Raw genomic sequence first — 25,090 nt, 5'->3', positions numbered from 1 at the left:
CAGTTGACATCACCTTTCACCTGTCCTGGCAGGAGGCATAGCCCCGGTGGAGCAAGGAGTAGGAAGACAGAACTCCCTTCCACCCAAAGTCATGAAGCAGGAGAGGGTGGCTGCTCGGCCTGTAAGCTGGAACCCTTTCCACCTTGGGAGAAAAAGGCAGCTCAGCCTGGAAACCTCAACCAGGCTGGACTATGCGAATTCCAAGGTGTAGTGTTGATTGCAGGGGAAGGGTCTCAGACAAAAATGTGGGTGTCAAATGAAATTGTGCCCCCACAGCTCCCGCCCGGCTCACACTCAGTGAAGTGTTTCAGGCAGAGGTAGGAGCTTTGCTGGGGAGGTTTCCTCAATTCCCAGCCCTGCTTTTTGCACGCAGTTCCCTCTTTCAGCCTTTCTTCAAACCAAAGTCCTTCCCCATCATTTCACCTCTCAGCTATCATGGTTGGCGGCTCACTCAGTCCCCTCTTATCATCAGAGTTCCTCCAAGTCCCCACCTCCTCCAACCAGTGCCCCCCAGCCCATCCTCTGCAGCCCCTTGTCACTGTCAAGCCGCCCCATCCATGTCCCACCCTAGGCTGTCTGGGGACCTCCGCAGACCTCTTCCATAGGCCAGCCTGCGAGGAGCTCCCACGGTTCACTACTCACAGACGGCAGCGTTTTCCCCGCTGTGCAAGGGGCAGACCACCAGCAAGCTCCAGCCGTCGGCCTGTGCCCCAGTTGTGGCTAAAACCAGGCCTTCTTCCCAGCCAGCCGGGGCCAGGACTGCCCTGGGCCCTCCACTCCTGCTACTCAAGACAGCCTCCAGCCCCTGGCACCCCAGGCAAGGATCTGCCATGTCCTTTCATCTTTGTCCAGCTCTCCAATGCCAAATCCTGGAAAACAGGGCCATTCCCAGAGGCCAGGCTTCCCCACCAGCAAGCGAGGAGCTGTTGGGCCCTCTCATGCCCATCCCTGTCCCCAGCTGTTAGCACCCAGCAGGCAGCAGCGTCTCACAGCACAGGAAGCCTCCCACTCTCCTCACTGCGCCCTCCCACCCCAGGCCCTGAGGAATCCATTTTCCTCAATTCAGGTGACTTCTCAAGGCAGGCCTGGGTGGGAGACAGAAGCTCCTGGCCTTTCTTTCTCTGCCTCCTCCATTCTGTTACATACACAGACACACACACAGACACACACACACACACACACACACACACCCCAGCCCTCTCTGCCCATTTGCTGCAGCTTGGAAACACTGGTGTAATTCCGAGGAGCAGTTGAGCCTGAGCACTGATTCCCACCATCCCTGGCTTCCCAAGCCTGCTTCCACTGGTGGGTCTGGCAATGTCCTGCCACGTGCCCAGCCACGTGGCTGTAGCCCGAGGGCTTCCTGGCAGCATGGAGTCAAGTTCCATTCTACAATCTCCTGCCCCTGCCCAACCCCAGCATCTTTTCCCTCGCCAAATCCCTCTGTGACCCACCTCCCCAGTGACATCAACCCCTGGAACCTGTCCCCAGAAGGCACCCCCTTCATGCCTCCCCACACCACCCTCCTCCAGGCCGTCACGCGGCTGCTGTTTTCCTGAAGCCGGGCAGATGCCTGCCTGTGAACAGGAGGCTTATTTGGGGAAAGAGAAAGCTCCATTCTGGCTCTTAGGAAAGCGCACACGCAGCAGGCTCCCCAGCCAGTCCCACCAGCGTTGCTCTCCCTGTGGCTCTGAAGGCCCCTCCCCAGTGCCAGCCCAATGCAGACCCCCTGGCTCAGCCCCTCCTCCAACCTGCACCTTCGCTTTGCTTCACAGGCAGCTTTACCCTTCAACACTTTGCAGGGTACTAACCACGCTTTCATGGCACCCCTGTCTTGGAACAGTGGAGCCTCTGCGGAGCCCAGCCCATGGGCCTTGTGACATGAGCTCCGCCCCCCACCCCCTGCCATGTGCAGGCTGGGGCACGTGTTGTCCCTACCCTGCAGCTGGGGCAAAGTTCAGAACCAGCCATGAGCAAAAGTAGAGGCATTTCAAGATGCAGAGCCCTAGCAGAGTGAAGGAACTGAATCTGGAAAGCCTAGAGTCTCTCGGCTTCCCTGTCCGGGGCTTAAGGGACACCATCGGGTCCCCACAAGGATACAGGAAGCTTCTGGACTTTGCACAAGCAGTTTCCTCAGCCTGAACACTCTTTCTGTTTCTACTCCTTTCACCAGGTAACTGTGTACTCATCTTTCAAGTCTCAGCCTAGATATCACTTCCTCCAGGAAGCCTTCCATGAATACTTTCTTACACTTGACAAAGTGTAAGTTTCCTGTTCTTCCCCTGTGCTCCCCTAATAATATCAATCACACTAGTCTATCACTGGGTTTTTCTCTCTCCTAGATTGTACTGAGAACTCCCTGGGGCTGGCAGGGGAGCTTTCCTAAGAGCCAGGATGGAGGTTTCTCTTTCCTCAGATAAGGTTCCTGCTCACAGGCCAGGAAGCAACACTATAATGCTTGTTCAGGCCGAGTGCGGTGGCCCATGCCTGTAATCTCAGCACTTTGGGAGGCTGAGGTGGGAGAACAGCTTGAGCCCAGGAGTTGGAGACCAGCTGGGCAATGTAATAAGATCCTGTCTCTATTAAATTTTTTTTTAATTTTTTGAAAAGGATAATGCTTATTCAAAAAGGTATTTTGAACCTGGCCTGGTGGCTCACGCCTGTAATTCCAGCACTTTGGGAGGCCAAGGCAGGTGGATCACCTGAGGCCAGGAGTTTGAGACTAGCCTGGCCAACAAGGTGAAACCCTCTTTCTACTAAAAATACAAAAATTAGCTGGGCATGGTGGCGTGTCCCTGTAATCCCAGCTACTCAGGAGGCTGAGGCAGGAGACTCGCTTGAACCTGGGAGGCAGAGGTTGTAGTAAGCCGAGATCGTGCCACTGCACTCCAGCACTCCGGTGCAGTGGGTGAAGACTAAGACTCTGTCTCAAAAAAAAAAAAAAAAAAAAAAAAAAGTTTTTTTTTTTATGCTAGTCTAGTGCCTGCAGCCTAGTGTTTCAATAAACAATTTGGGAGATGTTTAATAAATGCTCGATGGATGAATCGATGTTTGGGAAGGGAGAGCACAGTACACAGTATCTACTCACATGCTGTCCGAAGGGGTCTTCCGGGGGCCATCTGGGCCTTTTCTCCAGGCTTGCATTGCTCTGTGTTCCCTGCAGGCTCCTGGTTGTGAGGGACAGCAGTGGATGGGGCGGGGCAGGGGAGACAGAGGGGAGAAAGGGAATGAGCACACTGGGAATTTCTCCAAGGTAGCTTAGCTCAGATAGAGGGCCCTGCTCAAGACAAGAGAGCAGCCCCTGCTGTCTGGGCCCAGTGGGGGGTGAGACCCCAGCCTGGGGGCCAAGACCGAGGTCATCCCAGGGAGTCAAGGGACTAGATGAGAGGCCGAAACTGGGATCCTCATGCATCATGGGCCTCAGGCATTTGCGGATTTTGAGCTGGTTTGGCGATTTGTAAAAGAGCAGTCAGTCGTGCATTAGAGGCCTGGATTCTGCCTGTACAAAGCTGCTTGACACTGGACAATTTCCTCCCCTCTCTGGGCCTCACTTTCTCATGGACAAGGGCCAGATCAGGTGACCTCCAAGACTCATTCTGGCCCTGATATCCTCTGTGGGTGCCTAGTATGGAAGGTCTATATTTTCTTGGTCATTCTTTTCATTGAAACATCTCCTGACCCAAATTGAGACTCAGAAAAAGACCAGCTGATGGCCAGCATGGCTGAGAATGGAAGGAGGAGGTATTTTTTGGAGAGAGAGTGAGGATTAAACACATGGTAAGAGACAGAAAGAGAATCTAATTCTGCAATCGTCCCCACCTTCAGTTTCTTTAAATGGTCAGTCACAGTCTTGGGACTAGTTTAGCCAAAGAAAAGTCTAGAATTTCAGGAGAGATTGGAAGTGATCAAGGGAGAGATTAGAGATGCCAGGCAGACAGCTCTGGAGACTGTTGGCACTGTATGGTTCAGGGAGGATGGAAGGGCACTTCTGCGACAACCCTTCAGGGGCAGGGAAGCCAGAGAAGCCAAGAGAAGAGGAAGCTCCCAGGAGTGAAAAGAAACCAAGGAGGAGGAGCAACCATTGAACTTGGTGCCAACCTTGGAAGTGGCTGTGTGACTTTGGGCAGGAACCTTAATTTCTCTGGTCTCCCATTGGGGAGATCACATTATCCCTTACCCGAAGACAGGGGTGGCTACATGACCTTCTTCCTGTACCTTCCAGCACTGAGATCCTTCTAACTCCTTCTCCATTTCTGCCTGCTCCCCCTCGCAGACCTAAGCCCCATGCCCTGGGTAAAGGGGGAGCCACCTCCCATTTGTGTCTCTGCCATCTGGGTCGTGTGTGGAGGGCAGACAGCATGGAGGGTAAGGGTCTAATCCCCCAAGGTCAAAAAATCCCATGTAGAACCGGATGCCATGGTGCACACCTGTAGTCCCAGCTACTCTGGAGGCTGAGGCAGAAGGATCACTTGAGCCCAAGAGTTCAAGGCTGCAGTGCACTATGATCGTACCGCCATACTGCAGCTTGAGTGACAGAGCAAGAACCCATTCCCCCTTCATAAAAAGAAAGAAAAGAGGAAAATCCCATGCACACCTTGGCTTTAGTGGCCTGTGGGTCTCCCAGAAAAATGAAGCCCAGAACAGGGAGCACCAGTCAGAGTTCTGACAGTGGGGTCCTCCCAGCTGGCCAGCCTCTTCTTGCAGCCATCCTACAGTCACATCGTGCAGCTGGCAGAGCTGCTCCAAGCAGGACCTGAAGAATCCACTTCCAGTCCAGTCTGGCCAGGCTATGCCTAGTCCCTGCTGGCAGAAGTGTGGGCATGCAGACCCCCGTGCCCATTCCCCCAATGCTCCCTACCCTGGCCCTGCCTCCCAGGAAGTCATGGCTGCCCAAGGCCTCCATGAAACATTTATTGCATCTCTGAAGCATCTCTGGCTTCAGTAGAGAAATTGGGGCATTGGTTTTTGTCTTTCAAAAGCTCCAAGTACCACCCTTAATGCCATGAAACACTGTATGCAAAGGAAATGCATGATATATATCAATGATTGTTGATCCACTCCAAGTCCCCTGGGATGGTGATATCGCAGGGCAGGGCCTGGAAGCCACGATCAGGCAGGCCTGCAACAGAAAGAAGCTAGATCCTGTGATTTCTACCCTGTTTTCTAGGCAGAGAAGGTACAAGAGGGAGACAAAAATGCAAACTACAGCCAGGGCTTCCGGGTCTAAGAATCCTTCTCTTTGGCCAAGCTGCAGACCTCCGGAGAGAGGGCAGGCCTCATTCCTTAAGCCCTGCAGAGCTGCGAGTGAGAAGCTCTGAGGAGGCTGATCACCCCAAAATAAACTTGTTTTTTTTTTTTTTTTCACAACTTTTTCATGAGGCATTAGCATCTCTTGCAGCATGGAAAAAAAAATAGCCTGAACTGTTAACAAATAAAGATTATAAAAAGCCCCAACTGTTCGCCACGGGTTTCCATGTGGCTGCAGTATTTAGAGGGGGCAGGGGACGTATGTGTCCAGGAGCCCCCTGTCTCTTCTCCTCTGACCTCTCTCTCTCCTTTGATAGTTGGTTCTGCTAACAGGGATAACAGTTGATGTCAGGGATGAGAAAGTTATTTGTTGACCTGCAGAGGTGGTCCACTGAGCGTGTGCATTCTTGTTTACTGCTTCCAGATAAAGGAGTGCGTGGAACAGAACAGGCTGCTTAAAAACATGATCACATTGCAATGAGGCTGGTTTCAATGAGGCTGTCTGACTCGGGGTGCGGAATCTGTGTGGTAAACACTTGGAAGAGTCAGCGTTCTTATCAAGGTCAACTAATCCTGAACTTTGACCCTTCCCTTGGGCATTGCTGGATGTCAGTATCTAGGCAGGAATTTAAGGTTGTAGCTGCTTTTGACCCAGGTTAGAGGACTGCCAGGGGCCATCTGGGAAGGGCTGTGGTTCTCTGAGCTCCTCTTGCAGAGTTCCAGGCTGGACCCTGCCCAGCCATCCCCCTTACCGTCTGCCTTCTTGGTACATGGACCCCCAAATGACGATGCAAGTCAGAGAATGGTGTAAAAGCCGTGGAGTGGAGTCAGGAGCTGAGTTCCTGTCCCCATGGGGTCTTCAGGAAAACGGGTCGTTGACCTGGATGATACCTGAGGAGTCTCTGGCCCTGACTTTTTCTAGCTGAAAGAAGAGAATGCCCTCAACTGTCCAGGACTCTGTTTTCCACCAGACTCATTTAACCATCAAAGACCCTCCAGCCCATCTCCACAGGTCCCTCTTTTCTCCTCCTTTCCTCCTCACTTCTCCTCCCTTTTGTTTATCTGTTCTATCCTTTCCCCACTTCCTGAGCAGAGATTTCTATAAAAATAAATGCACGTGGCCCTGGCTTGGACGGCTTACAAATTAGCAGGCTGGGACGGCCAGGATCCCAGGGGCCCTGGTGGGAAGTATTCAAGCCTGGATGGGCCCTGGATGGACGAGGGCAGGGAAAGCTGGCCAGAAGTTTCCAGAGGTGGTGACCGTGACGAGAAGCCCACAGGGCAGCTGCTTTGCTTTGGCCTTCTCCGGACCCACAACCCTCTCTCAGCCTCCCATCAGCCCAAGTTTTAGCAGCTACCTTTGAGCTCACCCAGGGGAATCCCATCCCCTCCCAGAGTGACAATTTTTAAGCTAAGAAGAAGGAAAGGGCTTGGGTGGAGAAAACCGAGAGTCCACTCTGACTTGTCACAGCCAAAGCATTGCTCCACAGGACATGGCTATTCCCCCACACACAGTCTCTGACCTCTCCGCAAGGCATGAATTGAGGTGGGGGGAGGCAGGCAAGCAGGCCAGACCATAGGCAGATGACGCAGGGACTGGAGAGGCAAGAAGCCGGCGCTGAGTTGGAAGCTTTTGGTGGAACAGGCTGGACCCCAGATGGCCTGGGATGCGGGGCCTGGGCTGAGCAGCAGGGCGGTACCACCCATTGGACACACGGTTCAGGGTGCCTCAAAGGCCACTAAATATACACCTCAACCTTCTGGCTGTCTGTGGCTTACCACATGCCTGGAAACATTCACTCTGGGTCACATAATCTTCCTCCCAACCCACCCTCTCTTCCTCCTCCTTCTGGGAGGCACCAACAGAGAGTCCCCTGGGAGCCTGAGCTGCTGGTGGAAGCCTGGCTGGAGAAGAGAGTCTCCCTAGAGTGGACTGATGCACTGCCACCTCTGCAAAGCCTCACAGTGGCCACCCCTTCACAGATGCAGAACTGAGGCCCAGGGAGCCGGGGGCTAGGAGGTGTCAAGTCCAAGGTCCAGCCAAGATGTCCCGCCTGCAGGCTGCCTCCCAGCTGCAGGCCTGCAAGGTGGGGTGGTGGGGGTGTGGAGGGCGAAGGTGGCACGGGGGCACCAGCAGCCCTTCCGGGACAGAATACACCTGACCTGCCTGTGCAGCACCCCGAGTCCCCTTGCTTAACCTGGGTCCCCCATTTCTCTGAAAAATATGAGACTTGTTTGGTCCTTCCTTCATTTATCCTTTCTTTTTTTTCATTTATCAAATGCATGTTAAACTCTTGCTAGTGCCAGACCCTGTGCAAGAGATGGTGAGGATGATAAAATGATGATATGCTATCATGTCGTCAAGGAGGCTAAGTTTAATAATAATAATACTAATAATAACTTACTGAGTGTTTATTACATGCCCAGGATTGTGCTGCATGTACTACTTCATTTAAATTTCAAAACAATCCTATGAGATGGAGGAACTATTCTTATCCCCATTTGGCAGAGAAGGAAGTGGAGCTCGGAGAGGGGATGTGACTTGCCAGGGCTGCAAAGCAAGCAGACAGGGTAAGGGTTCTCACCAGGCAGCTGGCTCAGATTCTCTCGGGGAGACAGACGCACAGCACAGCCCTGAGGCCTCGTGCCCTAGCACGTTATTCTTAATTTATGTCAAAATCACCCTCTTTATCTTACAGATGAGCAAACCGAGGCCTACGCAAAGTCACGGCTAGTTGGCAGTTGCGTCAGGCCCCAGTCTATGGTTCTGATGCCAGATTTTACCTGTGGCTTTCAGTTTCCTTTTGCTTGCCTGAACCTAGGCAGTTTCCTTAAATGATCCTCAAGTTCTGAAATTCTGCTTGTGTGATGTTAGCCTAAGACATGTTAGGGAGACAGAACAGAGAGGCAGGAATGACTCAGCTGAAACTAGACCTGGAGCCCTGCCCCACCCACAAGCACCCCAGGGGACAATCCTTGCCCAGTAGGGAGTAAAGAATGTGGAAATGTGGCCGGATGCATGGCTCACGCCTCTAATCTCAACACTTGGGAGACCAAGGCTGGTGGATTGCTTGAGGTCAGGAACTCAAGACCAACCTGGCCAACATGATGAAACCTGTCTCTACTAAAAACACAAAAATTACCCGGGCATGGTGGTACGCACCTGTAATCCCAGCTACTTGGGAGGCTGAGGCAGGAGAACTGCTTGAACCCAGGAGGCAGAGGCTGCAGTGAGCCAAGATAGTGCCACTGCGTTCCAGCCTGGGCGACACAATGAGACTCAGTCTCAAAAAAAAGAAAGTGGAAATGTTTTCTCGCTTCAAGGCACGTGACTTTGAACTCAGTTGAAGGAAAGTACGCATGTATTGATAGAGATGGCCATCAGAGGAACTGACAGGTGTTAGCCGTTGCAGATGAAGAAATATGCCCTAGAGGTCGGGGAAGAGGGAGAAGATACAAAGTTCTTTAACTTACAGCCAGGGCCAAGAAGATCCTTACATGGTGAGGTGAGAGGGCCCAAATCAGCCGAGCTGCCACTTCTGCAGAGCCTGTGCCCTTCTCCACCTGTGTCGGTGCCTGGGATGCCCATCTCTCAGCCTCAGTCCCTTGTCTGAGTTATCATAGCCTAGCTAGCATCTGTCTCAGCCCCAACCCTTCCAAAAGCTAGGGTGACACGTTCAGCTACTCCTTTGCGAGGAAGTGACAGCAGTCTGGCTGGGTTGTGGGTGGGGAAGTGGTTGGGGGTCTCTGTTGTCCTGGAAGGAATTTCTACAGTAAGCCTGAGAGCTCCTGGCCAAGTGTGGCTACAGAAAGGAACAAAATTTGGGGGACTGAGGTCAAGAGAGGGCGAGGATTAGGGATGCTGCTCAGTTTCTCTTGGTAAACGGATCCTGCTGCCTAAAGGATGGGGAGCTCCCAGAGTGGGGTGGAGCCGTGAATGGGCTACCCAGGACATGGGGGTGAGTAGTAAGAAAAGGGGGAAGGGAGTCAGGCGTGGTGGCTCATGCCTATAATCCCAGTACTTTGGGAGGCCGATGCGGGCAGGTCACTTGAGGTCAGGAGTTCGAAACCGGCCTGGTCAGCATGGTGAAACCTCGTCTCTACTAAAAATACAAAAAAATTAGCCGGGCATGGTGGTGGGCCCCTATAATCCCAGCTACTTGGGAGGCTGAGGCAGGAGAATCGCTTGAACCCGGGAGGCGGAGGTTGCAGTGAACCGAGATCACGCCATTGCTCTCCAGCCTGGGTGACAGAGTGAGACTCCATCTCAAAAAAAAAAAAAAAAAAAAGGAGAGGAAGGAGCAACAGGACAACAGAGGTGTGGAAAGCAACCTTCAGTTGGGGAGAGGCAGGAGCTAGAGTGGGCAAGAAGGCCGAGGTGGCCCCTTATCACAAGCTGTTCCTGTGCTCCTCTAGGCCAGTGGCCCGTCTAGATGGATAGGATTCAATGGGTTGTTGGGGGGTGGGGTGCAGTGTCATCTACTTGATCTCAGGGGCCTTCCCTTCCATCCTGGCCAGGGTCACAAAGAGAGAGTGGCATCCAGGCCTGCTGCTGGCACATGGCGACTGTGGACACTTCCCCTGGACACCCTCATGACGGACATGCCCTCCACCTCCTGCCCTCCACCTCCTGCCCTAGATCTGGCTGCCACAGGTTGCTGCTGGGCCACAGTCCAGGGGCCGCCGCACCTTGATGGGGAAGATGCCTGATTGCTGATCGCACCTACCCCTCATGCTCCCTTCACACACCCCTCCTTTAGAAGAAATCTGATCCTGAGAACTGGAAATTGTGCAGTGCTGTGAGTGACCAGGTGAAGACAGGTTAGAGAAGCCAGGGCTTGGAGATTCCTCTCTTTTCCCTGGGCACAGAGCAAGGGCTGAAGGATTATAGACTTACCTGCCGCCTCGCCTCTGGGGCTCCGCTGGCCTGTCGCTACTCCCTGTCCTGAAGCAGTGTTCTGGACCAGGTCTGCAGGAAGAAACAACACAAGGGTTTTAAGGGCTGGGATCCAAAGGCCAGCTTATGGGAAGGCCGATGAGGGAGATGATTCCTGCATCCAGGGGTGTGACCAGGGGACCGACCTCCTGGCTAGTTCCCTCGTCCTCCAGGGCTGTGCAGAGCCCAGAGACAAACCACCTAGACCTGAGGCCCTGTTCCCCATCTTTGGCCAATTGAGCATTCTTGTTGCCTGGCCCAGCCCCTGGTCCTCAGGGCACTGTTTTGGTCCCACCTCCTGCTCTTTTTGTCCTGACCTATCCTTCTCAGCCCCTGGTGACTCACACTGCTTTGGAATTTCACTCACTGGCCTTTCTGACGCACATCTTGAGAGCCTGGCCTACAGCCAGGGAACAAGCTATGGCTTCAACCCCACCGGTGATTAATTCCGGCTACCTGAGCTAGAGGCGGCGGAAGCTGGGGAGAGGGAAGGCCATGAAGAAGTAAGGTACGGGTGATTGCTGGTTGATGGGAGGAGGCTTTGTTCCTGCTTCTGCTCACCTGCACACAGGTAGAAAGCAAACAGCAGAAAAGCTACCGGCTCACAGTGGCCAGACATCCAGGGCTGGCCAGCCAGGAAACACACGAAGCAGGAATGATCTAGTGTAAGATCTAGACTGGCCATTATGCTTCTTGGAGTGGATTTCTGGACCTTAGTTTACCTTTTTGTGAGTCCTATAGGTTTGATAGCTCCTCCTTTGGGATGCTAAGGACCTTTATACTGGGGTGATAGTGCCTGCCTGTCACTCCAAATGGCTTGAGCTCTGTTTTCTCTCCATTTTCAATATATTTTGAGGGGTTGGCCCTGGATAGAATTTCTTTCTCTCTCTCCCTTCTGGAGAAGGGAAGAGAGAAAGAAAATTGCCATAACAATGCACTGGGGGTCAGGCACGGTAGCTCGTGCCTGTAATCCCAGCATTTTGAGAGGCTGAAGTGGGTGGATCCTTTGAGCCCAGGAGTTCAAGACCAGCCTGGACAACATGGCAAAACCCCGTCTCTACAAAAATTACAGAAAATTAGCCAGGCGTGGTAGTCCATGACGGTAGTCTCAGTTATCCGGGAGGCTGAGGTGGGAGAATCACCTGAGGCCAGGAAGTCGAGGCTGCAGCTGCAGTAAGGCACTGCACACATGGGCAAAAAGAGTGAGACCTTATCTCTCTCTCTCTCTCTCTCTCTCTCTCACACACACACACACACACACACACACACACACACACAGAGCAATGCACTGGACTGGAAATCAAAGACCTGGATTCATTTCCAGCATCCCATTCCCTGGCAACCCCCTACCAAGTGCCTCATCAGTTAAATAAGAAAGAGAGAGAGAAAGAGGGAGAGACAGAGACAGAGAGAGAGAGAGAGAAGTCCACTGTCCTTGCAGCATCCCCTCCCATGGGTCTCTGATGTTCGCTGCAGTCACTGGCAGAGGCCCCCTGGTTCTCCACTCCTCTGGAAGGCAACTACTTTTCCCACCTCTTACCTAACTGTCCTTGACCCCCTTCCTCCTTCCAGCTTCCCAGGCTTGAGGGGTCCCAGCCTTGCTCCTGCACCTGCTAGCGCCTCTGTTGAGAAGGACTTTGTGCTGCCTGCTGGGATGACCCCTATGGCTGCACTGGTGGGTAGGCCAGGGGAGATCCTGAGTGGGTTCTAGAAACAATGCCCTTACGTGTAACTCCAGCCGGAAGAGTGACTCCAGGCAGAGGAACGGCCGTCCAGGTCAGGGGCGTTGGAGTGTCTGTGAAGACACACCCTGGGTCTGGTCAATTCTCTGCTTTCCCATCGGGCAGGTCTGGCTGGGAATGTTCTGTAGGGAATGCTGGAAAAGCATGCTTCCAGCCCTCCATCGCACCTTCCTCCCTGTTGGGGAAAGAACTTGTGGGGTGCCTGCAGAAACTGGCCGTAAAAATATGGGACAATAAGTTGTGGAAAGTCACAAGAGACCTCTGAGGAGGAAATCATCCTAATTGCCATCATGTTCCCATGCTCAGAGCGAGACCTGCTGTCTTATCTACAAACACTGTGTTCAAGGAGAAAGATACTCCTTTGAAGCATTGGAATGTGGACAGATGTACAGACTCCTAGTTAAGCCCGCTCCCACCAGCTCCTCTCCGATAAGTTAAAGATATGCTGTTTGAGCACAAAGGAGATTCATTTAAACTGCTATTGCTATAGATTATGCCTGTGACATGCTGCCTCCCTTTGACTGTTTCGCCCTGAACATCTGCTTCTTAGATCTAAGTGATTATACTCAATAAATAGTGTGGAACCAGAACTCTGGGCTTTTTGCAGCCTCCATTTTGTAACTGGCCCCCTGACTCCCACCTTTATGAACCCTTGACCTGTCTGTTCTCATTCCTTTGTCACCACCGGACTTCGGGTACCCTATGGGTGGTGTTGAGGCTTGTCCCCAACACTCCCTCTTAGCCGCACCCATGGGAACCATGATCATTTGGGAAGATCAAAGGAATAAGGAGTGGGGGTAAGAAAATGAGTCTGGGTCTCTAATTCTACACCAAGGACTATAACAGTTTTTTTTTCTAAATTGGAAACACTTTTTTTTTTTTTTTTTTTGAGATGGAATCTCACTCTGTTGCCCAGGTTGGAGTGCAATGGCGCGATCTCGGCTCACTGCAACCTCCACATCCCAGGTTCAAGTGATTCTCCTGCCTCAGCCTCTGGAGTAGCTGGGATTACAGGCATGCACCATGACGCCCAGCTAATTTTTGTATTTTTAGTAGAGACAGGGTTTCACCATGTTGACCAGGCTGGTCTCAAACTCCTGGTCTCAGGTGATCTGCCCGCCTTGGCCTCCCAAAGTACTGTGCTGGGATTCTAGGTGTGAGCCACCGCGCTCGGCCAGAAACACCTTTAAAAAGACAACACTACATCATGATCAGGTGGGTTTAAGAGTCTGGAATCCCAAGTCCGGCTGTCTGGGTTTAAACTGAAGATGTTCCACTTACACGCTTTGAATATACCTCATGTTTCCTTCTGCTATAGTCATTAACATATTTAAATGATGTAATATATGGTGCATAAGAATATTACACATATCAAAGTCATAGACCACAATAAGGACCCAATCAACCATGAAACTTAATGTATTACACAATCAATACAGTGCCTGGTTGAAGCTGCACCTGTGTGGTGACTTCCAATTCCTACCTCCGACCTCTCCAACAGAGCCAGCCCTGTTCTGTATTTTGTGCTTGTCATTTATTTGATGGTGATATTGTCTTTGAAGATATTTTGTATCATATTATGTGGGCATCCTAGAATCACATACTGTTTAGGTTGGCTTGCTTTTAAGTTTTAAGAAACTGTATTATACTACATGTACAACAATTCTTGTACTTTTTTTTTTTTTTTTTGCACTCAGTCTTGCATTACTAAAAGCTGGTCACATTGATAGGAATAGATGTGGTGACTTCATTCTCACTGCAGTGTAAGATTCCGTGGCACTGGCTGGGCAGGGTGGCTCATGCCTGTAATCCCAGCACTTGGGGAGGTAGAGGTGGGTGGATCACAAGGTCAAGAGATTGAGACCATCCTGGCCAACATGGCGAAACTCCATCTCTACGAAAAAGTACAAAAATTAGCTGGGCGTGGTGACACGTGCCTGTAGTCCCAGCTACTCAGGAGGCTGAGGCAGAAGAATCTCTTGAACCTGGGAGGCAGAGGTTGCAGTGAGCCAAGATAGCGCCACTGCACTCCAGCTTGGGTGACAGAGCAAAACTCTGTCTCAAAAAAAAAAAAAAAAAGTTACACTGCTGAATATTTATCAGAACCATCTGAAGTATGTGAAACCGTTATTTAAGTGATAAAAAAGTCATGCCTTTGTTTCTTCTGCACACTCAAAACCTTTCTCCCTCAAGGTAGAAAAGTAAAACCTAGGTTATGATAACCATCACCAAAACTAAGTAACTATCCACATTTTACTCATGCTTTACTCTGGCTGAACTGCCAGCCTCAGAGTTTCGTTTCTTTTCTTTTCTTTTTTTTTTTTTTTTCTTGAGATGGGAGTCTCACTTTGTTGCCCAGCCATACCTCAAACTCCTAGCCTCAAGTGATCCTCCTGCCTCAGCTTCCCAAAGTGGTAACTAAGTTTACAGGCATGTGCCACTGTGCCTGGCCTTTTGCCTTTTTTTTTTTTTTTTTTTTAACTAAATGATTTGAACTGTCTTTCACTGGATCAAGGTAAGAGTAGTCACACGTTGGTGCAGATTTATCTTCATGTTGTCCATATTCCCCCTTACACACGGCAAGCAGAGCTAGTTTACCATGGTCCCCAGAATTTCTAACCCAACATCAGAGGCACCTCCCCATCCTCAAGACAGTGCCTGTGTCAGTAATTGGGTTGTACATGGAAGCGCAAATCTAACTTGCTGGGCATTTCCATGTTGTTATCTGCTATGATCTGAATGTGTACTCCCCAAATTCATATATTGAAACATAATCTGCAATGTGGTGGTGTTAAGAGGCGGGGCTTTGGGGGAGGTCATTGGGTCATGAGGGCTCCACCCTCAGGAATGGGATTAGTGCCCTCATAAAAGAGGTAGAGGCTTGAGGAAGCTTATTTGGCCCTTCTGCCATGAGAGGAAGCAGCCAGAAGGTACTGTCTTTGAGAAACCAGCCCTCACCTGACACTGAATCAGCTGGCACCTTGATCTCAGACTGTCCAGCCTTTGGAACTACAAGCAATAAATTTCTGTTTATAAGTCACCCAGTTTAAGGTACTTTATTAGAGCAGCCTGAATGGAATAAGATAGTATGTGAGAAAGATTTGTAGGGTTGTCTTCATTTGTTTCTTTTTGTGATGGAGTCTCACTCAGTCTCTCAGGCTGGAGTGCAGTGGCACAATCACAGCTCACTGCAGCTTCAACTTCACTGGCTCAAGTGATCCTCTTGCCAATGGCGTCATCTCGGCTCACTGCAACCTCTGCCTCCTGGGTTCAACTGATTCTCCTTCCTCACCCTCCTGAGTAGCTGGGGTTACAGGCTCCTACCACTATACTCAGCAATTTTTTTTTTTTTTTTTTTTTTTTTAATCTCAGCTCACTGCAAGCTCTGCCTCCCGGGTTCACGCCATTCTCCTGCCTCAGTCTCCCGAGTAGCTGAGACTACAGGCACCGGCCACCTCGCCCTGCTAGTTTTTTTTTTTTTTTTTGTATTTTTAAGTAGAGACAGGGTTTCACCGTGTTAGCCAGGATGGTCTCGATCTCCTGACCTTGTGATCCGCCTGCCTCAGCCTCCCAAAGTGCTGGGATTACAGGCGTGAGCCACCATGCCCGGCCTATACTCAGCTAATTTTTGTATTTTTAGTAGAGACGGGGTTTCGCCACGTTGGCTAGGCTGGTCACGAACTCCTGACCTCAAGTGATCCACACGCCTCGGCCTCCCCAAAGTGCTGTGATTACAGGTGTGAGCCATTGCGCCTGGCCAAGAGAGATTTGAGAATGAGGAGTGGCAAGAAGATTATTGGAAGGAAATGGTAGAGCAGTGTCTCCCGACAGCAGGTGGGAAAGCCAGGAACGGGTTTAAAACATACTGCCATCTTGCCCAGGCGCTTCCTTGGCTACTTGATGGCATAGGGATGGAGGCACTGAACCAGTGGCCTCTGAGTCTTCCTGCACTTGGGTTAGTTGCAGTGGTGGGAGGACAGAGTCAGAGGTCAATGGAGCAAGCGGGGGCTGCTCTCTTCTAGTCTACTGCAGAAACGCCTGGGCAGGTCCCAGGGCTCAGCCTCTCTGGTAACGGTCACCACCACTGATACACTGAGGGCTCTAAGATCCTGGTGGGGGCGCCTGGGGTCGGGGGGGCAGGTGGGCCAAGGGGCCAGTTGCACCTGAGTATAAAGTGGCCCGGATGTGGGACCGCCCAGGCTGCAGCAGCAAGGCGCCGCTGCAGCTGGTGCTCAGCTGACTGGGCTCAGGGCCAAGCTGAGGCCCTAAACTCGTCTGGAAAAGCTGGCACTTTGCTGTAAGAGCATGCCAGCCAGGAGTGGGCCTATTGCTCATTCTACACACTGGGAGAACACACTGAGTTGCTTCAGGGGCGGGCAGTGGGGGGACAGGGCAGCTGACTGCACCCACCTCTGTCCCTTTCAGCTTCACCCCTACCCCACCTCCCACCTCTGCCCCCTTTCAACCCCCACAGAAGGAGCCTGCACTAGCCACAGCTGCAAATTCCTGAATTCCCTAATTCGAAGCAGGGACCTGGTGGCTTATTCAAATGAATCTGGTTGGCAAAAGACCCAGCTCTCAAAACCAGCCTACTTAAAACAGTCTTGAGGGGCCTGCCCTGCTGAGAGAGAGAATGTCTCAGGGCTCCACTGAAGCAAAGAAGAGCAGTAGCCAGGGTGAGGGTGTCCTACACCAGGGATGAGCTGAGGGTAGCTCCCCCAGACTCATCCAAGCTCTCCTTCTTTCGAATATCGATAAAATTCAGCCTAGGTTTAAAAATGATTGTCACCACAACCAGAGATGAGGAGACATTTCACTTTTACTGGGTGGTTGAATCAACTCCAGCCGGTAAGCATTTCTTGAATGAGTCCTGGCAGGTGTGCCAGGCACTGACAACTTGCTTTACGACAGGAAATGAGATCGTAAGAAAAGAATATGTAATCTGACAAGCAGACCTTTTATATGTACTGAAATAGACTTCTGGAAAATACATGTATAAATCTCAGAGACAAATCAGTTGGTGGTTTAAAATCGGAAAAGTTGTGAACAAATTCTTTTGCTTTAATCTCTGCAAACAGATAACGTATCATACTTGGAAGAAGAAACATCACCAGGCAATTTGGTGTTTTCTTTTGATTGGCTGTGGCTAAAAGAGAAAGTTAAATATAGGAGATGCGAGCCAATTTGAAAGTATTGTTTTTGTGTCACAGCTATGGGGTGAGGTGCACTTAATGTAATCAAGTTGAAACACGAAGTTGTAATTTGGGATTTCTAAAGTATTTGGGACATCGCACGAAGTTGTTAGAAGATTAGATTCCTTGGAATTTAGAGCTCTATTTTTAAATATCCACAGAGTTTGTTTTTTAAAAAAACTTGGTATTGGACATTAGTTCAGAATTTCACTTTGAAGACAGCTAGCATAACAATCAAAATTGCCCTGATTAAATGAACTGGCCCTTCTGTTTTTCAAAATTACTAAGGAATTTGGTGATTAAATGAATTCTTATTTCTCTTCACACTGGTAAGATAAATACGCAAGTTTTTCACTGTTTAGCCTCATAAATATTCTAAAGTAACAATTGAATATGTAAAATCTGAAGGATTTAAATTTACTAGTAAATGATTTCTAGCAAGTAAAAGTAGGCAATGAACATGCAGTTATAATTCATGAAAAAGGAAATAAATATAGAAGCAAACATTAAAAAAGGTTTTGCCTCACTTAGTAATTTTTAAAGTGAAAATTAGACTAATTTTTAACCTATCAAATTCGTAACGATTTTAAAGAGTGATAATACTCCTTCTGCTAAGTAGGAGTGTAAATTAGTAAAATACATCTGGAAACTAATCAGATGATGTATGCTACTTCTTTTATTGACTCCCACATGCACATAAATAAACCTTTTTTTCTCCTATTAATCTACCGTTTGTCAGTTCAATTTACAGCCCTCAAGTAATGACCCTAACAGGGTAGAGGAAAACTTTTATTTTTTGCTCCTCTACATATTTATTAAGAGGCTTAAAAGAATTCCCATACCTGGCTGGGTGCAGTGACTCACACCTGTAATCCCAGCACTTTGGGAGGCCAAGGAGGGCGGATCACGAGGTCAAGAGATTGAGACTATCCTGGCCAACATGGTGAAACCCTGTCTCTACTAAAACATACAAAAATTTGCTGAGCGTGGTGGCACGCGCCTATAGTCCTAGCTACTTGGGAGGCTGAGGGAGGAGAATCGCTTGAACCCGGGAGGCGGAGGTTGCAGTGAGCCGAGATTGTGCCACTGCACTCCAGCGTGGTAACAGAGTGAGATACTATCTCAAAAAAAAAAAAAAAAAAAAAAAAGAATTCCCATACTTTGGCCCAAGAAAACTCTAAAAACAAAATCTGAGGAAATACTCAGAAGTCAGGAAAAGGTTTATGTATGGGACGTTCATAAACACGAGTGATAGTGGGGGAAAAAAATAAAGAAAAAAATAAACTGTCCTCTAAGCGGGGATGTCTTCAATAAATAATGGCATATCCATAAGATAGAATGTGTGTGGTACATGCATGCACACACACACACCCACAGCACATGATTGTACACAAAACCAAAAAAAATTCATACATGAGAGAAAGGATTGAAAGAACTATTGCAAAATATAAACAGTAGTTATCTCTGGATGGTAAAATTATGGCTCTTAGAATTTTCTTTCCTGTATATATTTTTATATTTTCCAGATCTTTACAATGTGTATGCAATACTTTTAGATTGGAGTGTTCGAGAGAAGCACAAATTTATTTATTTACCAAAATAATAAACAAATTAATTATTTTGAAAGAATGAAAAGAAGGGAAGAAGAAAGAAAAATGTTTGCAAAGATCTTTTCTTTCCCTTGTAAAATGTCATTAAAGAAAAAAATATGGGTGGATTTTTTTTTCTTAGGGTAAGAACAGTATTTTAATTATTTTATTGCATCCCAAAGGTCAGTGATAAAAGAAAATGTAATTCAACCAAGTCGAAACACAAAGTTACAACTTGGTATGTTAAATAACTTGATTCATAAAAGATTCTAATAAAGATGTGAATATGTATATATATCATGGCCATATATAAGATAAAGGAAGACAGGCAGGGAATTACTTTCTGTAAATAGCTTTTAAACATACTTTCGAAGATAAGAAAACATAAGAGGAAGTTAAATAAAAAAAGCTTACATGATTTCAACATCTCAATGCCAATTATTTTTGGTTATTCTGTTTGCATGTCATACAAGTTTTATACATTTTTTGCTTTTTAAGTTATCAGGTATTTACCCGTAAATGATTTCTAGCAAGTAAAAACAGTCAATGAACATGCAGTTACAATTTATTAGAAATAAATACAGAAACATTTTTCCTTTCTTTCTTCCAGCCTCCTGTTACATGGAATACATTCTATTTTCTAACTTCTTGTTGTAAATGTTTGCAAACATACACAAAAACTAAAAAGAAAACAAAAAGTACGTTAAATACTGATATTCTCCTTACCTAAACTTAACAGTTGTTAAGTTTTGGGGTATTTTTTAAAATAAACTTAACAATTGTTAAGTTTTGGTGTATTTTTTTGGGCCATAACTTTTCACAATAACTTGTAGACATCATGTCACTTTACTCCTAAATACTGATTTTTTATTTTAACATTTTTATTTTAAAAGACTTAAAAAGAAGATATTTTTCTTTTTTTAGAGATGGGGTCTCGCTGTGTTGCCCAGGCTGGAGTGCGGTGGCTATTCACAGGTATAATTCCACTACTGATCAGCACAGGAGTTTTCCCTCCTTAGGTAACCTGGTGGTCCCTCATTCCCAGGATGTCACCATATTGATGTGGAGCTTAGTGCAGACACCTGGTCAGCACAGGACTCTCGGGCTCAAGCAATCCTCCCACTCCAGCCTCCCCAGTAGATGGGACTACACGCCTGAGCCACCATGCAGGGCATTACTCCTAAATATTTTAACATGAATTCTCCTATATAACCACAAAACCACCATCACATTTAAGAAAATTAATAAAAATTCCCCAGTATTATCTACTACCCAGTTGATAGCCATATATCCTAGTAAGTCCCCACACATTTTTATAGCTATTTTCTTACTCATGCCTTTTTAACAGTTGCCTAAGATTACTGTCAATGGGTATACCATGATGGAATTAACCAGTTCTCCTACTACTTAAGGTGTTCTCAGTGATCAAGGAGCTTCTTTGCAAATTTGTTCTTTCAACAGCTTTTTTTTTTTTGAGAAGAGTCTCATTCTTTCACCCAAGTTGGAGTGCAGTGATATGATCTTGGCTCACTGCAGCCTCCACCTCCCAGGCTTAAGCAATCTTCCCATCTCAGCCACCTGAGTAGCTGGAACTACAGGCACGTGCCACCATGCCCAGCTAATGTTTTGTAGAGATGAGGTTTTTCCATGTTGCCCAGGCTGATGTTGACCTCCTGGGCTCAAGCAATCCACCTGCCTTAGCCTCACAAATTGATGAGAATACAGGCATGAGGCACTGAACCTGGCCTTCGACAAATATTCATTGAGCGTCCACTGTGCTCCAGGAAAGTGCTGGGTGCTGAGAAGTGTAGGGTGAAAGTCATTGCTCCTACCTTTGTGCAGCGTGTAGTTAGTGGACAAGGAGGTTTTGTTCTTCATTGAAGTATTACTAAATTAGCAGAAGGAGGAACCTGAGTTAAATAGTAGGAGCTATTAATAAATTAATTAATAATTTTGTAGAGATGGTGTCTTGCTATGTTGGCCAGGCTGGTCTCAAATTCCTGGAGTGAAGCAACCCTTCCACCTCAGCCTCCCAAGTAGCTGGGATGGCAGGCATAAGCCACTGTACGTGCCCGGGAGCTTGCATCGTGATATGTATATCTTCATTAAAAAATTGTTCTAGGCCAGGCACAGTGGCTCACGCCTATAATCCCAGCACTTTGGGAGGCCGAGGCCGGTGGATCATTTGAGATCAGGAGTTCGAGACCAGACTGGCCAATATGGCAAAACCCTGTCTCTACTTAAAAAAAAAAAAAAAAAAAACTGTCTAGGGATGGTGGCACACGCCTGTAATCCCAGCTACTTGGAAGGCTGAGACACAAGACACTTGACCTAGGGAGGTGGAGGTTGCAGTGAGCTGAGATCACACCACTGTAGTCCAGCCTGGGTGACAGAATGAGACTGTATCAAAAAAAAAGGTTCCATGGATTATGCTATGTCAACAAAAACCGTGCTTCTGACATTTACCCCAACTAAAACTGGTGGTGTTCCCAATATTGGGATTACTCCCTTTTATTTTTCTTCTTTGGCACTTCATTGGGTAGAAAACAATAGTGCCTTTTTATTCCTTGATGACTAAAGTGGATTTTTCTTCCTGAACCCCTCAAGTGCCTTGCTCGGCTCTGCTTCCAGGTTCTTTCCACAGCTCTTTTTGTACCATCTTCCTCACCTCCCAAGCAGAAATATTTACTGTCTGGGAACCATTGCAGTAGAATGTCCTGGGAGACAGCCTGTTTTCAAACTGTGAGACCCACTGGTTGTCCTCAGCTCTCTGCCTGAGGTGGTCTCATAATCTCGGCTTAAATAAAGGACTTTACAGTTTTGACCCTTGCCCTTCTCCCCCAGGAGTCCCCAGTGGTCTTTATTTTTTGTTTTATTTTATTATTTATTTATATTTATTTATTTATTTATTTATATGGAGTCTTGCTCTGTCACCCAGGCTGGAGTGCAGTGGCATGATCTCGGCTCACTGCAACCTCCGCCTCCCGGGTTTAAGTGATTCTCCTGCCTCAGCCTCCTGAGTAGCTGGGATTAGAGGCACGTGTCACCACACCTGGCTAATTTTTATATTTTTAGTGGAGATGGGTTTTCATCATGTTGATCAGGCTGGTCCAGAACTCCTGACCTCATGATCCGCCCGCATCAGCCTCCCAAAGTGCTGGGATTACAGGTGTGAGCTACCACACCTGGCCCCCAGTGGTCTTTAGAGAGAGATCTGGGAAGAGATAGGAGGGAAGGGGCTACCCAGCTGGAAAGACAGGTTTGAATTCAGGCCCCCTTGGACTGGTTCCCCCTTTCTTGCCTATTCCACCTTTTGCTCCAACAAGCCTGTTGCATTCTCCAGGTTTCACACATATCCCGTGTGAGGTGCGTTTTCTGATCTTACCTGGGGGCTGTGTACCTAGAAGTTTCTACCCATCCATCCATCAGGTTTGACACCCTCCAGGCCAGGCCTAGTTCTAGCACTTTCTAGTGCTTTTTATCTCCTCTTGCTTCTGCATTTTAGTTCACATCCCCTGGCCCTGTGAGCCACCTCAGGCCTCCAGCAGTCGGGTCATATGAAACACACCCCATGCACTGACTCCCAAGCGACTCACCTCTCCACTTCCTGCGGTGCCTCTAGCCAACTCTGGTGGGAGGGAGCCATGGGGCCCTTTTGGTATGCTTGACTAACTCCCACCAAAGCCTATCCCACAGTCTGCAGGCTTTTCTGGCAGTTCCAAGGAAATGCAACGTCAGGATCTCCCCAGCTAGCTAGAGAAGACCCCGTTCCACCCCTTCTAAGGTAGAAACAGGGTGGGGCACATGAAAGACCCCCAAGAAGAGCAGCATCCGAGGGGAGAGGGCTGGTTTGGGTGGGGAGGAAGCAGGCAGTTCCACTTCGAGCCCTTTACCTGTGATGTGCCAGGGAGACAGCTGTTTGGAGAGTGGGCTTGACTCTCTAGGGAGAGAGGAGGTGCCTCCCATGTACGATTTGGGGTCAGCAGTATGAGGGGAGATGTTTAGGCCCTGGAAAGAGATGTCTAGTGAGATGATAGAAAGAATCTCAAAGGATAAAACATTGATCCAGGAGATAACCTCAGCTGAAGAGGGACAATTGGGGCGCTTAGTGGGTGAGGCATTTCCCTTGTCATTTTATGCACGGGTCCTTAAAGTTTGTGTAGCAGGAACTCTGAGTAGTACCTGATTGTGCACAGTACCTGCTTGTGCACAGTAGCTACCTGTGCACAGTATCTGCTTGTGCACAGTACCTCCCTGAGCACAGTACCTGGGCCATGCAGCTCCCAGCAGCCCTTTCTCTCCCCCTGCTGGTCATGTGATTTAATTTTTAACTCACGAAAGGGAATTCCCAGTGGAGGGGCTTGAGGGCCAATTAAACACTCTACAAACCGACTTCACAGGCCCAGGATGCAGTCTGGCCTGGCCTTATACCTTCTAGGCCTTCAGGGAAACGAAATTTCTCCCTGACCAACGTGGCAGTGACTAAGGTCTATTATCTTTTAGCTGGGCCTCAGGGGGAGGAAACTCAGAATTATGAAACGGGGCAGAGGCCTGGCCTGCACTGGAGTGAGTGCTGTGGGTCCCCAGCTTGTCTAGTTGTCTCACCCGAGACACTAAAAACGGCACAAAGAGCCGGCAGGCCACCCTGCACCCCGCACTTTGCCTCTGCCTTGTGACTGTGCTTAATATAGGTCAAATGAAAACAGCTCCCAAAATAGACCTCTGAGAAGCAGCTGCAGTTGTGAAATGCTCCACAGAAAGGGAAAAGGTGTGGGTGACGGGAGCCCAGTTCTCCTCAGGTGTTACGTAACCCAGGCTTGGAAATCAGGGCCAGATGTCTGCAGAGAGCAAGCCAGCGCCCCCTGCCCTTTCCCCCTGGCTTTCCTCTCTCCATGCCCCCACCCTAGACCCAGCAATCAGCCCAACCACACATCAGCAAACTCCGAGGGAGGGAGCTGGGCCCGTTCTGGATGGCAAGGTCACCCCTCAGAGCATCCCTTGAGGAGCTGGTCGTGCATACCTAAGCGATCACATGGCTCCCAGCAGAGCTGGCTGGGAGATCCGGAAGTGGTCAGGTGATTCCCTGGAAGGACTGGTGCCTGGGGTGGGTCTCATCTGACCCAAATGGTGGGGCATGGGAGGGGTGGCAAGAGTGATGGGCTGAGATGGCTGAGAAGATGCCCATGAGGCAGGCTGCTGCTCTGGTCTGTTGAGAGATCGAAGAGGACTCCAGGAAGGAGGGTACCTCTGTGCTGCTCACCTCCTGCAGACTTTGCCTCTTCCCTCTGTCCCCCAAGCAGCCTCTGCCTCTGACATTTCCATCTTTGCCCAGCAAGGAGGGGAATTTCCATTATATAATGAAAGAGAGGGGCCTCCCTCCCATCACCCATTTCTCCATTCATTCAGTGATCATTTCATCAGTGAGGAAGTACCAGGCCCGGACTGGGCACTGCAGATACAGCTGGGAATGAGACCCACTGCTTGCCCTCCAGAGTCTCTCACGGTTTGATATGGCGAAGAGGAAGACCAGGTGTGACGGCTCACACCTGTAATCTCAGTGCTTTGGGAGGCCAAGGTGGGAAGATCGCTTGAGTCCAGGAGTTCGAGACCAGCCTGGGAAACATAGCCCAGAAGACCCCATCTCTACAAAAAATTTAAAAAAATTAGTCCTGTACGGTGGCACACACCTGTGACCCCAGCTACTTGGGAGGCCGAGAGGGGAGGATTGCTTGAGCCCAGGAGATTGAGGCTGCAATGAGTTGTGATTGGGCCACTGCACTCCAGCTTGGGCAAGGGAACGAGACTCTGTCTGTAAATAAATAAACAAACAAACAAATGTAAGAAAGAAAAGTAAGCAGAGTGTTAGAATTCAGGGAGATAAAAGCCAGGAGAGGTGAGCACAGGGTGGGGTCAGAGCCCCTAGAGGGGCACTGTCTTGGTGGCAGGTGGAGGACCAAAATGACTTTCCTGAACAAGAGACTTCTGAGAACAGGCAGGAAGGTTGAAAAGAGCCAGCCAGGTCAGGGGAAGGGAGTGAAGGCTGGAGAAGTTCCCGGCAAGGGAGCCTATGCCTGTGCCCAGGCGCAGGGGCCCGGTGGAAAGCATGCCTTCCCGGGAAACTGCACCCATCGCAGGATGGCTGTATGGCAGATTCAGAAAGGCAGGAGGAGGGATGAGGCCGAGAAGGAAAAAGAAGGCCATATCTGGAAGGGCCTTGTGAGGAAGTGTGGACTGCATCCTGACAGAACTGGGGAACTGCTAGAGCAGGAGGTTCTCAAAGCATGGTCAGCAGCCAGGGGAGCAGGTCAGAAAGCCAGTTGTCAGGCTCCTCTTCAGATCTACTGAGTCAGAAATGCTGGGGGTAGGGTCCAACCCTCCATGTCT

The 25,090-nt window shown here is 49.1% G+C and overlaps 2 protein-coding genes across 4 annotated transcripts in view; one reads left to right on the top strand and one right to left on the bottom strand.

Annotated features, from left to right (window-relative positions):
- The window catches only part of RHOBTB2 (Rho related BTB domain containing 2), a 32,838-nt gene extending 22,404 nt beyond the window's left edge, over window positions 1-10,434 (bottom strand). Inside the window, exons 1-4 of one of the 3 annotated variants that reach the window (XM_073017995.1) lie at window positions 10,330-10,434; window positions 10,145-10,216; window positions 8,411-8,675; window positions 3,089-3,167 (exon numbers count right to left, since the gene is read on the bottom strand). In XM_073017995.1, coding sequence (XP_072874096.1) covers window positions 3,089-3,167; window positions 8,411-8,609 — 278 coding nt within the window. In that variant the 5' untranslated portion in view covers window positions 8,610-8,675; window positions 10,145-10,216; window positions 10,330-10,434. Of the gene's footprint in view, window positions 1-3,088; window positions 3,168-8,031; window positions 8,124-8,410; window positions 8,676-10,144 lie in introns of all 3 variants that reach the window. The other 2 variants (XM_007961917.3, XM_073017994.1) reach the window with 2 other exon arrangements.
- A 126-nt stretch (window positions 10,435-10,560) lies between these two features.
- Window positions 10,561-25,090, top strand: part of PEBP4 (phosphatidylethanolamine binding protein 4) — a 274,119-nt gene continuing 259,589 nt past the window's right edge. The window contains exon 1 of the mRNA XM_073017996.1: window positions 10,561-10,691. The gene's annotated coding sequence lies outside the window, so the exon portion shown is untranslated. The remainder of the gene's footprint in view (window positions 10,692-25,090) is intronic.

This window comes from Chlorocebus sabaeus, chromosome 8 (genome assembly GCF_047675955.1).
Source record: "Chlorocebus sabaeus isolate Y175 chromosome 8, mChlSab1.0.hap1, whole genome shotgun sequence".
In the NCBI taxonomy this organism is placed as follows: domain Eukaryota; kingdom Metazoa; phylum Chordata; class Mammalia; order Primates; family Cercopithecidae; genus Chlorocebus; species Chlorocebus sabaeus.
This window is presented reverse-complemented; position numbering and strand designations above follow the sequence as displayed.